Consider the following 17,715-nt stretch of genomic DNA (forward strand, 5'->3'; position numbering starts at 1 on the left):
ACATGTACAACAAACTTTATTTTATGGACTGGAAATGACTAAGTGATTATTAAATATGGTGCTACAATTTAAAGTTGGCCCTTAGAAGAAAAACTCCCTTTAATTGTAGCTTCTTTACTTTTTACTTCGAATAGTTCATTTCTAAGTATTAAACAATTAGATGAATAAACTCAAATATATTTGTCATACAAAAAGTGGACTGTTTTAAATAATTATGGGGCACTTTGTGGAAAAACAATTTTGCTTAAGTTTTGGGAAGCTATCACACCGCTAAGAGGTATAGAATACAAGAAAGAGTTAGGGTATGTACCTTCAAACCATTAGTGTTTGTGTTTCTTTAGTAAGATGTATTCTTTTCATTGTTTCCTTTTATTAATTTTTATACATTCACTAACCCATATACCCTTCTTGAGTAAGAATACAGCACAAAATTGTTAGGCTAATGAGAATATTGGTTTTTGTTGAAAAATGAGGGTGCCATAAGTCATTTATGTATATTAATTTTTAATTTTACCTTCTACTACTTAGCCTAATATTGGTTATAAACATACTGGACAAGAAGTCTGTTTATTTCATTTTTATTACAAAAATTTATCGACTACAAAAACTGATTACTGGTAAGACAGAAAAAACACGAGTTACAAACCTCAAACTCTGGGAGGAACACAAACTATATTTTTCAACTGACCTGAGACAATTCAAGCCCTCCCAATACTTCAGTAAAAAATCTGTTCACTGTCCTACAATCATATTCATCATAATGAGGTAAAATAACAATACTACCCTGTTTAAAAACATACTTTCAGAAGTTGCACAGTGCTAAAATGAAAGTAACTTTAGCAGGCCATTAATTTTGTATTATTAGGAAGGTAAAATACAAAAGGACATTGAAGAATCAATTCATTATTACATTTTCCATAACGTTTTATATAGACCTAGGAACTAAGTTTTTAAAGGTAGATAAGAGGACAATTGTTCCTATTTATCTCCTTGTAGTTAATTGTGGTAACAATTTCTGGTACATTGGTAATTTGTTTCCCTCAGTAAAATGTGTAGTATACCTATATAATTATTATTTAGTTGTGGGTTATTCACACTATACAAAAGTATATCCTTGCTTAAAATAATTTCTTCATACACAGTGCACATGGATAAGCTAATACTTAAACCTTGGTGCATAAACTTAATAAATTACCTATACACATAGGTACAGAAATTAGATGTTTAAACTTCTGAAAAGAGAGATCACTGTTTATGTTCTTAGTACCTTAGGCCCAAAACTAAAGTCTCATATTGAACCTTCAAAGTAACAATGTAACATTGTTTTGCAATTTAAAATATGTAAACTTTTCTCTGAAAAAGAAAAACTTAACAATAAAAGACGAAGTTTATAACATTCACTCTAAAATAAAAGGAATTAAAATATATATATGTACTCTAAATGACTACACTGGCCAACTGTACAGAAAGTGTGACAAGTTTTGTTTTGAAGTATCAAAAACTATCTCAGATACTTGATATCTGCTGCCAGAAATAAAGAAGAAAAGTAATACACAATATAAAGAAGACAGTAATAGTAAAATGCCTCTGATACAATCACTGGTATGTATTGAATGCATAATTGCCGTACCCACATTTAGAAAAATCTAAATGTTAAGTTTTGTATAATAAAGCACTATTTGAAAAAGAGAAGAGTATTGTATCATTTCTGTGATGTATATGACACAGTGGTTTAATTATTTTATTACTTTTGTGCTACACCACCAGTATAAGGTCATATTCCTGTTAATCTATAAATGTGTCATTATTTTAAATAGTTTAAAATAACTTAACAATATTTTTATGAGCAAAATCAAGTTTTGAAAGCACCACAAAAACCTTCTGCAAAATATCTTGAAGTCTCATGAAAAGCCTTTTTCAGAGAAAAAAGAAAACTGAAATTGTAATACAGTGCTGAAAAAATACACAAAAACAACACTGTATGGAAGATATTTTGTTTCAGGCTCAAAACAACAATATCAAAATGTATTGTATAGGGTTTTTATATAACAATAACAACATTTAAATACAACATATATAGAATAATGTTTCTAATACCTGGTTGCTATGGATTGTTTTACCTGGAAGAACAGTAATTTTTCCTGGTTCCAGGTCCATTACAAGCTACCTGAAGATATACAAGATTTATTAGATAACTATATCCTAAGTAATCAAGCTTTTAATGCTATTCCAAGCTCTGTTTTCACTACAGAAGTGTGTGTTTCTCTAAGCTCACTTGTAACCTTGAACATCGGTCCATGCCCAGGAATAATATAATCAGCAAAGCTCAGAACATGTTCTCGAGACTGTAGCTGCAGAGTAGGGTTTTCACTTCCTGCAATATCTCTCCATAAACTTATGTCTTTAATATCTTCCTTACGCTCAAATAAATCACCTGTCACAGAATATAAACAGATAAAACATATCCTGTTTCAAAGGAGATAAAATTAGTTTCTGCTTCATGCATAGTATTAAAAAAAAAGAATGAAACTCAAAAGTTAATTACAATTATTAACAACAGACAAATAACGAGACACAATTTGCTGATCAAATGCATTTGGAAAAACTGATATTTTAAGTAGTTGATAAGAAAATAATTTTAATTGCTACACAGTAAATGGTTGTTCCACAACAAACAATAAATCAGTAATGAATTTTGGAAAGGTTAAAATTTTGTTCAATACTAAAACCAACAAAGAAATTTATTAAACCATCCATCCAAGAAACAAACATTAAAGCAAAGAAAAAAATATTGTGATGCATGTTTTCACATATTTCATTTATACTTAAATACCATATTTTTAAACTGAAAAAGAAAACCCACTAAAATATTCTTTGTTAACACAAATCAAATTATATTTCAGCACAACATTTAAATGTTGGTAATAAAAATGTCAAATATCACACCAACCTGCTATAACAACTGTTCCACAATTAGTTGACTTGACTACTACACTAACATCAGATAATGTGTGACCTGGGGTTGGAATTACTTCAATATTTCTAGCTATTCTATATGGTATACCCTGAAAAAGTTTGTTTTCAAATTGTGTGAATATTGTTAAATAACCTCAAGATACACTTTTATTTGACAAACTATAGCATTGTTAAAATAGATATATTACTGCCAAAATAATAATGGTCAACAAAGCCAAGACAAATACATAAGTTTAGATAGTACAAAAAACTATGATATATTTAAGACACGCAATCACCTATATTCACAATTCCTTATACTAACACCTTTGAACAGGGATATTAAATGCACTTTGTTTTAATAAGCTTAAACAGTGATGCCATGTAAAACACACTTAACTTTATCTCATATTATTAGTTCATGGTGACATCTCAAACATTCAATAATGCTCATCATTAAAAGGTCATGACATTCCATTTTAAGGATGTCACAGAACTGTGAAGAAAGACTTCAGTGTTCCTCATAGAAAATACCTGTACAACACAGCATTTAGAGTTGAAACAGATTTTAACACCCAATTCATATCAGGCTAACAATATCTTTTGTAAAGTAAACCCTTCAACTTCAAATCCTTGGTTATTATCTTGTAATGATACCAGTAGTATATGCATAGTTTTATCACAAACGAAGAGGTTAAAAGCTTCCAACCACACTTATAAATCAAGGGCTGCTACTGTAAGAAAAATGATAAAAGACAACTGAATCATATTCAATCATACATCTGTCAAGTTCCATGACACAGCTCCAATGGTCTTTGGTCTACTTAGTGTTTTTAAAATCCACTGTACCTGAACAGTAAAGAGGTCTGTATGCTGAGTTTGATGTTGCCATCATTGATAGAAACTTGTTACAGTGTTCACAATGGTGTATAACAAAAGTCACCAGAAAGAGAGCACAACTGACAATAGAAGCGATAGTTCGAAGGGCAGCAGAGAATATAGAATATCCTTCCAACAAAGTACAATTGACCCCAAAGAAGTTATCCAGCTTTTCTCTTCAAACAGAAACTGATATACTATTTCAAATTTTAAGAGCTATATATACTGCTTTGATGAAGACTTCAAAGCCTCTTACTTATATTTTGTTCCAGTTCTAACAGGTTCAGTAGCACCTAACAACATCCAAGTTTACCTTTCAAGATAACTGACTGTCCTCCTAAAACTAAAATCTGAATTTATGTTTCAGTATGTTTATGCCCTAAGATAAATGGTTACATCACATCTCGTAATCATTGCAACAAGTCTAATATAACAATCCTTTCTACTACAAAAAATTGTACACCTTAAGCTTTGTTACTTAAAAAAACAACAAAACAAAAAACTGTATTCTAATTTAGGTATTTTATGATGAATCAACTTGTTGTTGTATGCTAAAAAACCATCAAATTAATTGTATGATTTAAAATTTTCTAAATGTTATGCTTATTAAAGGCTTCCACATCCTTTTAACTATTTCAGCATAGGGCCCAGTATAGCCAGGTGGGTTAAGGTGTTCGACTCGTAATCTGAGGGTCGCAGGTTGAAATCTTAGTCGCACCAAACATGTTCGCCCTTTCAGCTGTGGGAGTTATAATGTTACTGTCAATCCCACTATTCGTTGGTAAAACAGTATCCCAAGAGTTGGCAGTGGGTGGTGATGACTAGCAGCCTTCCCTCTAGTCTTACACTGCTAAATTAGGGATGGCTAGTGCAGATAGCCCTCGTGTAGCTTTGCGCGAAATTCAAAAACGAACAAACAAACAATGTATATTTTGCCATTTTACTAGTCTGTTTAAGCTCGAGTCCAATTAATTGTAAATTATGATTACTTTCAAAGGTCTTGCTAATGTAATTTAAAACAAGATGTAAGTAAACAATTAGAAATTCCAAAACAAACTTTCAGCATAGGCTTGTTCCCTGTGACCAACTCATAACTAATTTGTGCTTGTCATAGATTTAAAACTATTACTTTTAAATTAGTAACTGCAAGTTTACAAAATCCTTTAGATTATTAGCAAACATTATTATGGTTTCATATGCAAAATATCAATTATTTTTTATTAAGTCATAGGGATTGTTATGTAATATTTTTCTTGTTCCTTTTGTTTTTCTCTTTGTATATTGCCTATTTTACATTAATAATACTTCTGTGCATCAGAAAATTTTCAAATTTCATATTAAAAATCCTTGTTTAAATATTTATCAAATGTTTCTTAAAAAAATTGTATATTTTACCTGTTATTTTCAGTGACCTCTGTGTGGGTTCAGTCAATTGGACTGATTTCGTACCCACCATAAAATTTTAGGAAATAAATATAAATTGTCTTTTTTGTTCTAGCATTACTACACCACAATTGTTTAAAAATTTTAGCATTATATATTTATATATTGTTAAATAAATATAAATTGTCTCATTTTCCAATAATATAAAACTGTTCTAGAATTACTACAAATTTAAAACAGAAACACAATTGTTTAGACTAAATAGTTTAACTCTCATAGCATTATATATTTATATATTGTTAAATGAACGTTTAAACTGTGCCTGGCTAATAATACAGAAGTTACAATGATAGTGAGGCCAATGTATAAAGCTTAGTATTGGAAAGGGGTTTCATGATAAATAGTGTTTAATGAAATTGTGAATATACTTTTGAAAAGCAAACAAAAAACATTTTATAAAGAAAATGTGTACATTAACAGAATTAACAAGATACATAAAACATTTTAATAAGTGAAAGAACTTTCATTTTTAATACTGATGACTGTTTCAAACTTGAATCAAACACAAAACTATCATTAAAATGAACCATGTATTCTGAAACCATACCTTTTCAAAAGGATGAAGCTGATAAACATCACCAGATGAAACACTCATGCCCACAATCTGTGTTGCTCGTTGAAAGAGGTTGAGATTTCCAATATGGTCAGAGTGACCATGACTGCATACAACATAGTGAATGTTCTCGCACCTTAATCCATTTCTTTTTAAGGCTAAGGAAGTGTTAAATAATGTATCAAAATAACACAAAGAATCAAGTGTAAATTGTCACATGTTGGCTTAACACTGTTTTTGGCTCTGGGTAGTCAATTAAAGAAAATATTCTTTGAAACTGTTATAACACAGAGCATGAATTCAAGTTTATGAAATATTTGTTTTAAAACAGTGAGGATAACAGCATTAGTAAAAAAAAAGGTTTAATAAGTTTAAATTAACAAACCAAAATATTTTATCAAGAAGCTGTGGATAAAATAACCTAAAAGACAGAAAACCACTTGTCTTTTTTACAAATTTTCAAATACACATGTATATGCACAATACTTTCCAAATCTTTCAGGTGTATGTATACACTACATTGAACATGATAAAGTACCATGCACATTCATAGTGTTTAACAAAATTATTCTACACTCAAGAAAATTTACAAAAGATTCTCAGGTTTAAAAGTCATCTTATTTTAATTCAAAGCTGAACTGCTGATTCTTTATTTTGAGAATATAAAGGGAATTTAAAAATTATTGAACCACTTTTTTAAATGAAAAGAACAGGAACAACAAGAGATAAAAAGTGGTTTTTGGCACATGAGACACTGATATCTGAAGTTCTTTTTTAACAAGATTATATGAGGGTATGTAAAGATCACTGCCTGCAAGACAAAGGTGCCACAAATGGTAATGTGCATGTGCCTAAATAAGTAATGTAACCACAATGATTACTCCAGAGACACTGGAACATACATGGACAAAGACTGTTCACAGCCTGGACATCCTTCAATAGAATAAATGATACCCATGTCAAAGTGCATCAATGTCACCACTGGCCATGGATAACTCTCCATTATGCTAAAAATCTCAAGCATTTATTTTAGGTAGTTCTCATTCTATTAAATTTGTAAACTGGTTCAATAATTTGTATATAACCTTTATATTTTCTGTTTTAGTGAAGCCAACTTATGATTTTGAAAACTAGAAAGATATGTCATAAACTTTACTGTAAAATCAAAATTTTCCTGATGATAATTTTAAATATCCAATATTTAAATTTAGAATATTTTAAACTATTTCCTGAATATTTGTATCTGTATGTATCAATAAAAGTACAGATACACTGAGGAATAACATGTTAATTGTTTTTCAAAAACAAGTGATTAAATCAAATTAATTTTAACAAACTCTATATGTACCTTCAATGAGAAACTGGCTATTCCAAGCATTCATTGTATCAACCAGAACATTGACTCCAGGACCTTTTACAAGTGTTGAAGTACCATTTGCTACCATGGACTGTTTATCTTGACTCAGATAAGAATACCCTTCTTTCAGGACCTCAATATGGTAGTTCATTATGACAGTAATGTGCAAAAACAAGCCTAGAAATAAATTAGTACCTCAAAACATGTTATCATAAAATAATAACACTATTCCCTTTAAAATTAGAAAATACAAAACTATATTTTCATTATACATTTTTATAATTAGCAACTTCAATCTTGAATTAAGAAGTTTTGTAAATAAGATTAATAATCTCACTTTAACCCACAACACATGCATACTTTACATAATTTACATTTAATTGTAGATAAAAAAAAAAAAAAATAACAGGGACTGTCTTCAGTGCAGTTATGTGTGTGATATTTTTCATACTGTTACATATGAATTCCTACTGTATGTATATATAGTTAATGCTTCCATTTCATAAAACCTCTTTGTGTAACAGCCTTATTGCAAATATTAATTTGATTATGTTATTAACTACAATCTATTTTAATTTTTCTAACAGTAAGTGTAGCACATATAATCTATGAATATATATTACAGTATTCTCACAAAAATTTCTACACTGTACTTAGATAAGCATAAATGACAAATACACGAATTGGTCAAATTAAGAATTAATTGAACCTAATGTTCTTTAAAACCAAAAAAAACACTAGACTTTATTTGCAAGTAATATTTTAATTGAATTTTGTATATTCTGTTCAACATAAAGAAGATAGATTCAATTTTTCTTTTTTTAATTTTAAGTGTTAACATAATTTTGGCAATGTATTTAAGAATGGCTGGTGTGGATGTTAATGCTTTTACTGATAAGCAGAGAACAACCTAGGAAGTTCGAAATATTGTTCTCTGCTTATCAGTAAAAGCCATTCTGAGATACATTTTTATTTCAAGTGAGTTTCTCATCATCAAGAATAATTTGGGCAAACTAGCAATACAAAGGAAAATATTTTAAAGTAATTAAAACAACATTACAGCTATATTAGTTTGTCTTGTAACATATACTAGAGGGATTTCAGACACTTTGGTAATAAGACTAGAAAAAAAATAATAAAAACATGGGTGATTTAGAATTTTATAAATTGCCAACATAGATAATAAATCCAAAAATTTGTGCGAAATAAATAATGTTCATAGAAACACCAATAAATGTCTTATGGATTGTAATACTCTCTGAAGAACTGCAAATATTTTATTAGTTTTGATGTGTAGTTCTTCACTCACCACTAATAAGCTAATATATTTAGGTATTAGGGAGAAATTAATAACAATAGTGTTAGTAACAATCTGACAAGAATGTCTTATTTTTTACTTTTGATTTTTAGCATTATGTTTAAATTTATCATTTGATAGACTTGTGCTCTGATGGTATATAACAGCATAAACTTTTTTTAGTATTAATAATTCAGCTAATTGGAGAATTTTCTTCTTCCTTAATATAACAATATGTGATAATCAGCTATGAATTACATATTCCATTTTTAAAATTATTATGTTCCATACCATACTTCATTAAAACATCTCACATAAAACAAGTTCAATATTACTACTCATACATTTATAATTTGTTGACACTGTAAAATGTCATACTATAAAAGTATCTCACACAGCCACCAGTTATCAAAAGGTAAATTTAAAACTAAATAGTTTATAAGTTTGAGGGCATAGATAATTGTAGAGTGGCAAGATTTACAAATTATAAGACTGGAAAACAACTCTTAAAACTGGGAAAAGATTATTTTTATTTGAATTATTGTTGTTACAGATACATCCTTGAACAGTGAATTTTTTCAAACATTTTCTTATTATGAAATGCCATTAATGTCCATTTTTGAGTTGCTTTAAATGCTTCACAACTTGAAAATTAAACATTGGCTATGAACAGCATCTGATAACTGTATTCAACTCTGTTTTGGCTGGTACAAAATCACGTGGTTAGTGATATATATATTTTGTCAGATGCAATTTGCCTTACATCCAATTTCAGAAGTACATGCAAAGACTATCATGGGCATACTGAACTGTGTCAGGATAGAAATAAAATTTTTGTGCAAAGCAACAACTGTGCATCAGATTGATTTTCAGTAACTCGTGAAGGTTGTTCTTTGATTACATCACCAATCATTTTTAACCCATTTTGCCCTAGAAAATGTCCTAATATACAGAGGTGAAGACAAAATGAATATAGAAGAAATGAGAGTGGCAGTGGTAATAAATCTATCCCTTCCCTTGTTTTCCTGGATGAGAATAGGATGCTTTCCCATAAATTTGGTTGCTCTCAGACTAGTAATTTTATTTCTAATCACTCTCATAATAATTGATAATTTTATTACTTTACATTTAGATCAGTTTAATGCATTTAATATACTAATCTTGGGAGATGTACACATAAGACAGGTTCAGTATATGCTACTTGAAAAATGATGTTCATAGCAAGAAAACAGAGTTGGTTAAGACCACTTTGCTATATTAAACAACACAAGTTTGGTTTTGATTTACTAGGAATGTTAAAGACCATATTTAGGTATCCAAAAAAACATCTATCAGGGCACTGGCCCAATATTCTAAAACCCAAAATTGTCTTGGTCAAACTGGGACGTTTACTTTCTCTAGATAAATTCTGTTGTCCAGCAAAAACCAACACAATGGGCTACCTATTCTATACTTAAATGGTCGTAGATAAGTGTCCATACAAAAGATATTGCAACCTCAGTGTTAAAATTAAAAATAAAATATCGTTGAATTGCATATCTCAGAAATAATCTTCACCTTTAATGTTAAATCATAGGATTCTTCTGATAGTATTTACAAATTATGTAGTCTTTAATAATACAAAAAAAGCAACTATTTAATTAGCAAATAAAGGCAACTTAGAACTTTAAGTATAATAAAGAATTAAATATTATAGCAAAACCAATTATTATTTATTATACAAACCTTATCGAATCTGAAGAGGTTCTGATTAGAACTTCCAACTATTTTAAAGTTCAGACTGAAATAGCTTGATGATTGATCTGTCGTTGCTAATTCAACAAACGAAGTACAAAAAAAAAATTACAACGGTTCACATAATTATAAAGCTCACAACTTATGTATACTAAATAAATTCTTATCCTACAAAAGTCGCATACATAAACACATATTTCTTTCTTAATCTTACGCTACACTTCTCACACATTTCAGTAAAATACAACTCACCCCACGTTCAACCTATACTTTAAAAGCGTCCTCTAATTTAAACAACTCATCAAACTTTAAACAGTAAATGATGGTGTAATGGGTCTAACGTTTCTTTTCTTATTTTTTCAGTAGCATTTGAACGGCCCTGTGAAAGAATATTTTAGTACAAGTTTAAGAACAGGTATTTATTTGATTTTCTCTTTACTGTAAGGCCAGAGTACTAGAAATGTTATTTATTTGTAGTTAAGCATAAAACTATACAATCGGCTATTTGTGCTTTGCTACCACGGTTATCGAAACCTGGATTCTAGAGTTATAAGTCCGTAAATATACCTCTGTACCACTTGGAGAGGCCTGGCATGGCCAAGCGCGTAAGGCGTGCGACTCGTAATCCGAGGGTCGCGGGTTCGCGCCCGCGTCGCGCTAAACATGCTCGCCGTGGGGGTGTATAATGTTACGGTCAATCCCACTATTCGTTGGTAAAAGAGTAGCCCAAGAGTTGGCGGTGAGTGGTGATGACTAGCTGCCTTCCCTCTAGTCTTACACTGCTAAATTATGGACGGCTAGCACAGATAGCCCTCGAGTAGCTTTGTGCGAAATTCCAAAAACAAACAAAACAAACCATGGGGAAATGCTAGAACCTATAAAACTGGTGTGTTTAGATCTGCTGAATAAATTACAACGGCAAGTAAGATTTAATATGATTATTTGCTGTTATTGCTTCTCCCCATGAAGAACTAAAAACATTCTTGTTACTTTTACTTATTTCAAACTCTTCCTTTTAGATCACTTGATTTGTTCGCCGAGATTCAAGTTAAATATAAAATTTGATTGTTGTTGTCATGTGTTTTGTTAATGATGAGAAATAGTAGGATGGCAACAATAATAGCCATATGATGCGTGTGTGACAGTAACCAATATTTAATTCTTGAATGTTTTGAAATATACATAATCTATCTTTAGCAAGCTATTATTATATATATATATAAAGCAAAATAAAATATTTAGTATAAATTTTTAACACCTCTAACAATTTATAAAAATGAATGAAAATACGGATTACAAACAAAAGGAATAAGTTTGTTTTGAATTTCGAGCAAAGCTAGACGAGGGCTCTCTGTGCTAGCCATTCCTAATTTAACAGTGAAAGTCTCCAGGAAAGGATACTGATCATCTCCCACTGCCAACTCTTGGGCTTCTCTTCTGTCAAAAAATAGTGGGATTAGTAGTAAAGGTATAACACCTCCAGACTAAAAGGACGAACATGTTTGGTATGGGAGAGAGATTCGAACTCGTGTCTCCAGATAAGGAGTCGAGCACCTAAACTACCTGCCTATGTCGGGCCGGAATGAAATAGAATAGGACTACATTTACGACTGTATAACATCTTTTATTTGCGAAATTGTACATGTTATTCAAAAGGGACTTGACATTATAGAAGTTTTATTGTTATTGAAAGTTGGGAGCTCATTTATAACAGATATACTTCTCTTTAATTAGAGATTCAGTACTTGATGATCCAAATGAATGGACTTATAAAATATTATTCAAGAAAGGGAGTCTACTGTTTTCACTAGTATGTGAATTGCGGAGTATGGACATTTGTTCTCTCTCTCTCATAGTTACTTGGGTATTTGTGTTTATATACCCACCAGGGTCAGGTTTCGTCGACCTGTTCCTCCTTCCTTTATATTTGTTTCAACATCTGTCAAGTGTATTTATATATTGTACACGAGGGCCAGAATAGTCCGCACTTACTCAGGCCCCTATCAGGGCAATGTTCGTGCACTATGTACACATACACTTGGTGCAAATAAATCATTTCTCTTTATAGTTCCATAATTATTTGCACTTTCATTAGATAGTTATAAACTATAAAACATTCACATAAAACCCTTTCAAAATTTATTAGTTAACCCCTAAACTAATATGGAGTCTAGTTTATAGGTGGCCTATTTATTTTATTTTGAAAATATATATTTATTGGGAAAAGGTGTTTAGTTCGCTTACTAGTTCATTTTTTTCTCCTGCACCCCAGTGGCTCAGCAGTATGTCTGCGGATTTACAATGCTAAAAACCGGGTTTCGATACCCGTGGTGGGTAGAGCCGAGATAACCCATGGTGTAGCTTTGTGCTTATTTCAAAACAACATCATTTTTTCTTCAATTATTATCAAAATAATTTATTGTGCTATTTATGAGTCTATCTTCTATTGTTTTTACGTGTGCGTATTTATGCATGAATTCTAATGATGTTGTTCTGGGTACTTTATAAGTTGTTGTAAGTAATGTGTTTTGTATTGTTTGTAGTAGTTTTTTTTTTACTTACATTTATCAATGCAGGGGCTGCATAGTCAATAACGGATCTAATGTATGTCTCATATATTTTTATGATGTTATCTGCCGTTGCTTAACTATTTTTACCATTTAGATTCCTAGCAGTTTGTTCTTCGCCAAATTTTTGTTTTAATATTATTTGTGTGGTTTATCCATGTTAGTTTAGAGCCAAATGTTAGTACTAAACATTTTACAGATGTAGGGGTCTGGAGGAGTGCTCCATTCATATAGATCGGTAGTTGTGCTTTTTTGTGTTTAGTTAACTAGTTGTGTTTATTTTGATTCAATATTTTTGACAGTATTCACTTATTCTATTTAACTGTGGTTGTATGTTTGTGGCTGCTATTGCTGGTGTTGGTGCACTTTTTCAGATTGCCACATCGTTTGCGAACTGTAAGGAGTATCCATTATTTGGATCTTTTTGTGTTGTTGATGAATAGGATAGGGCTAACCTCCGCTCCTTGAGGGACGCCAACTTCTGGAGTAAAACATTCTAAGAAGGTCCCTTCAATATTGATTCTACATATTCTGTTTTCAGATAGTTTGATAGTCAGCGAATAATTTCCCGCAGTCCCATTTCTTGCATTCGGAACAGGAGACCGTTATGCCATACAGTGCCAAAAGCCTTCTTCATGTCGAGAAAGCAAGCGACAGTGCATTCTCGTTTATTAAATCTATTTACAATTGCTTTGGTTAATCTGACTAAGTGGCCTGTTGTTTGTCTGAATTTTCTGAAACCATTTTGTTCATCTGGTAATTTTGATGTTGTCTCCAGGAATGTGGAGAGCCTGTTACTGATTATTCTCTCAAGAATTTTGCCTACACAGCTGGTTAGTAGCTATTTAGGTTATTGGCTGGCTTTCCTTCTTTATGGAACATTAATACATTTGCATGCTTCCAAGAAACTGGGATAAAACCAGAGTATAATGATAAGTTAAAAATTGCTGTTAAATGTTTAAATAATTTTGGAGTGCCTTTTTTAAGAAGGATGGCTTGTATACCATCTTCTCCTGGAGATTTAGTTTTAGTATTTGTTATTGCTTCTATGACTTTTTTTTACTGAAATTGTGCTTGTTAGCATTGTGTTTGTGTTGTTGATTTGACAGTTATTTAAGTTGACTGGGAAGAGTGGTTCAAATAATTCACTGTTATTCATTATAAAGTTGTTTACCTTGTTATAAAAGTATGTGTTTATGTCTGGGTCGTTGTGTGTTTTAAACGTGTTTTGAAGTTGTTGTTTGAATTCTTCAGCCTTTTCTTTATTTGTATGTGCTGTGGTATTATTGTATTCTAGTGGAGGGCATTCTCTTGTTGCTGTGTCTCCATTTGTGAGTTTCTTTTAGGTATCCAAAATTGTTTCGAATTTGTTTTTTCATTTAGTTGGGAGCAGAAATTGTCCCATTTTTCTTGGTTTAATAATTTTACTTTTGCTCTGATTTGGTTTCTTATCTTATTTATTTGTGTTTTTAATTCTCTATGTCTTGTCTTCATGAATTGACGTCTAAGCTTGATTAGTGTTATTAGTTGTTTATGCGGTTTCTATGCATCGTTTATGGTTTTATGTAGTTTTGGTATTGCTTTATTGGCTGTTGTTTGAAGACACTCCGTGATTATTTGAAAGTAATTATCGGTATCTATTTTATCTTTAGCTGTTTTCATAATTTTGTTTGGTAGCCGATGGTCTAATTCTTTTTCGTATTCCTGGCATGGCCTAATTTAATCCGCGCTTTCGTGTAGCCGTGGGGGCATAATTTCAATCCCACTATTCGTTGGTAAAAGAGTAGCCCAAGAGTTGGCGGTGGGTGGTGATGACTAGCTGCCTTCCCTCTAGTCTTACACTGCTAAATTAGGGGGCTAGCACAGATCCTCAGAGCTTTGTGCGAGTATTCCTTCCAATTTGCCTTTTTGTAGTCAATTTTTCCTTTTTGATAAACTGTATTTTTATGTGGGGTAAGATCGAAGATGCACCATACAGGTAAGTGATCACTGTCCACATCGTTTCCCACATGAAACGTAACTAGGTTTTGGCTCATATTGTACGAGCTTGCTATCTTATATTCATCTATGAATTGGAAGAGGAGTCTTCCATTTGCTTTTGTGGAGTTGCATTCACATTGATGTGTCTACTGTTTAAATCTTCTATTAAAATGGTGTTTTGAGTGTGGGGAAAGATGTTATTTAAATATAAGTCTATTTGTCTTGTAGGTGAGCAATAAATTATTATTGTAACGGTAGAACGATTATTTAACAGGATATCGGTAGTTACATGTTCGTTGTTGCTGCTGATTTAAATTTCAGTAACTGGTAGATTAGTTTTGTGTAGCAGCAACATTCTTGTTTTTATCCTGCTTATCTATCTGTCTTTCCTGATGGTTGTGTAGTATGGTATTTTGAATCTATTGATTTTGTATAATAAAGTTCCACTTAATATTACAATTTATGTATTAGTTTGTTAAATTATATCTTCAATCTCATGTTTCTTGGAAGCCAGGGCACCTCGGATGTTGGTAGATACAATTGTGAGTTTATTTGTTTTTCAGCTCTGCTTGAATTTTCGTATTTTAACACGTGGAACTGGCGTATAGCTTTATTATCACGTGCGTATTTATAGATGATTCTAGAATACCTAGTAGTAAGTCAGGGTTGGGATTAAGGGTATACGAGGCCTGAAGTGAAGCCTTCCATTAGGGCTACTCACATTTGTTTATAATAGAAGCAAATATAGGCCCTCCACTGGGACACAGGTAAGTCTATGGATTTACAACGCTTAAATCAGGGATTCGATTCCCCCTCGGTGGACACAACACAAAGCCCGATGTGGCTTTGCTTAAAAAACACATACATACAAAGCAAATAAAGTTGTCATTCGTGCTTTAAATCTACCAAGCTATCATGAACTTTATATTTCAGAAAAATCACACTAATTATCAACAACAAACATGAAAAGTTTTCACTGAAGACAAATTAGAAATTGATTTTAAGTTTTCATTTAACAATTTGTAAAATGAATTACAATATAGATTGAAAGGAATAAATTTGTTTTGAATTTCGCACAAAGCTACACGATGGACATTTACACTAGTTGTCAATAATTTAGTAGTATAATACTAGAGGGAAGGCAGCTACTCATCACTATCCACCGTCAATTCTTAAGCTAGTCTTCTAACAACAATTAGTGGGACTGACCTTCAGTCACATTATAACGCCACCACGAGACAAGCGCTCTAATCACCTGGCCATGCTAGACCTAAGAGTGAAGAAAATGACAATCACATATACAGATTATTATTCCACTGTCACAGATCTTTGGACGCTATAGCTTTCTGCTTTATTATTCATAAATAATACGATAGCAAACGTCAAAAAGTGTGTGCTTTTTTCTTATAGCAAAGCCACAACGGGCTATCTGCTGTGTCCACCAACAGGAAGAATTTACGACATGGTTTAAAAACAGGATGCTCAGTGGAAGGGATGGTATTTGACCAGCAGTTTATTGTTGGTATCTCCAGAAAGCAAAATATTTATGGATGGCACGTTCTCACAGGAAATTGAGTTTAATTCGAAGATATATATGAGGTAAGTGTGAAATTTCACGAAAAAGTACAATGCCTAAGAGAGTATCAGGAAATGTTGAAATAAATAGTTTAGATGGAGGAAAAGTGAATGCGGTATAAAGAAAGCGACGTTTTGTGTTTATATATACATATTGAGATGATCTATAAATTATATTTAATGCTAACGTTATTATTGATATATATTTGCAATAATTTCATTACATTTTGAATGTAACTGTAAAAGGCCGTGACATATGTATCTTTATCTATTTATTCTTAGGGAGCAAGGGTTTAAGCTTTTCAGGGATCGACCACGTGATTTTTTTTACTTGCCTTTACTTTTAATACTGTAACTTTTAATGCACTAAATGTATCTTCACAAAATTTGTAAACTTTTAGTAAACGTTATAAATCGTTTATACACAAACATCAGTATTTTTAAGAAAGGATTTTTTTACTGAAGATTTGGCCGTGAATATATCGAGTTTTTTAGCAATTCGAATGCAATGTGATTCCATGTTAAGATTAACAATACTTTTCTTCATTTCAAACCCTCATGTCATTTATGCATTTTTTAAAATATTCTAAGTATATTTAAAACTTTTTTCAGCACAATTTTATATTTTATCTACCTTAACTCAATACAAGATTGGTCATATTGACCGACCTGGAAACCACACACAGACATACACACAAATCGAAATAAACTAAATTACCTTTTTCTCTTTCGAGCAGAGCGTCAAATTGTAATATGAAACAACTGCTTATCCTTAAATCTAATAGTTGTTTATTCTTAAAGTGCCTATCCATGAAAAATTTTCGTTTGTCCAATAACCTAATATTTCTTTTCGTTTTTGTCCATTGCGAATTTTATTTTGCAATTTTACAATTCTTTATCGGTATTTAAGTCTATTTTTACGTGTATCTGAACAATCTGTGCAGTATTGTAGTACGGTAAAATACTATGTTTATTACCACGTGTGTGTCGTGGCTTGTACCCCGAACACGTGTACATCAGACTTTTTCCAAAGCCATATACATGTAGACAGTGCATTACTGTACTAAATTTCACTGTGTAAAGTAACTGTTTTAAAATTTCAATAATAATTAGTTTCTCAGATTTTAGAAAATCGAAAAAACACTGAATAATATATTGCATAATAAGGGTACTTCGCATCGAAAAGGGTGGGTTCGAATCCCCGCAACCCCACTCCTGTATCCACTACTGAAAGATTTCGTCATTTTTGGGCCCGGCATGGCCAAGCGTGTTAAGGTATGCGACTCGTAATCTGAGGGTCGCGGGTTCGCATCCTCGTCGCGCCAAACACGCTCGCCCTTTCAGTCGTGAGGGCGTTATAATGTGACGGTCAATC

General features: G+C 31.7%; 1 protein-coding gene across 2 annotated transcripts; it reads right to left on the reverse strand.

Moving 5' to 3' along the window:
• Nucleotides 1–562: 562 nt before the first annotated feature.
• LOC143256657 (metallo-beta-lactamase domain-containing protein 1-like) lies at nt 563–10,504 on the reverse strand. Of its 2 annotated transcripts, none has more exons than XM_076514155.1 (5): nt 10,210–10,504; nt 7,179–7,364; nt 5,825–5,988; nt 2,951–3,065; nt 563–2,434 (listed from the first exon to the last, which is right to left on the reverse strand). In XM_076514155.1, exons 2-5 carry the CDS (start codon nt 7,336–7,338, stop codon nt 2,211–2,213), a joined length of 663 nt encoding a protein of 220 aa, XP_076370270.1. In that variant the 5' UTR covers nt 7,339–7,364; nt 10,210–10,504; the 3' UTR covers nt 563–2,210. The 2 variants fall into 2 exon arrangements, with proteins under 2 accessions (XP_076370270.1, XP_076370269.1); XM_076514154.1 differs by having other exon boundaries at nt 10,215–10,352.
• Nucleotides 10,505–17,715: the final 7,211 nt, after the last annotated feature.

This window comes from Tachypleus tridentatus, chromosome 7 (genome assembly GCF_004210375.1).
Source record: "Tachypleus tridentatus isolate NWPU-2018 chromosome 7, ASM421037v1, whole genome shotgun sequence".
Classification (NCBI taxonomy): Eukaryota; Metazoa; Arthropoda; class Merostomata; order Xiphosura; family Limulidae; genus Tachypleus; species Tachypleus tridentatus.

Excerpts from the sequence above, each read along its gene's own strand:
- LOC143256657 (XM_076514155.1), bottom strand. The coding sequence starts at position 7,338 with ATGAACTACCATATTGAGGTCCTGAAAGAAGGGTATTCTTATCTGAGT. Across the intron at positions 5,989-7,178 it reads TAGCCAGTTTCTCATTGAAG|CCTTAAAAAGAAATGGATTA; the intron begins GTACATATAGAG and ends ACACTTCCTTAG. Across the intron at positions 3,066-5,824 it reads AGCTTCATCCTTTTGAAAAG|GGTATACCATATAGAATAGC; the intron begins GTATGGTTTCAG and ends AAACTTTTTCAG.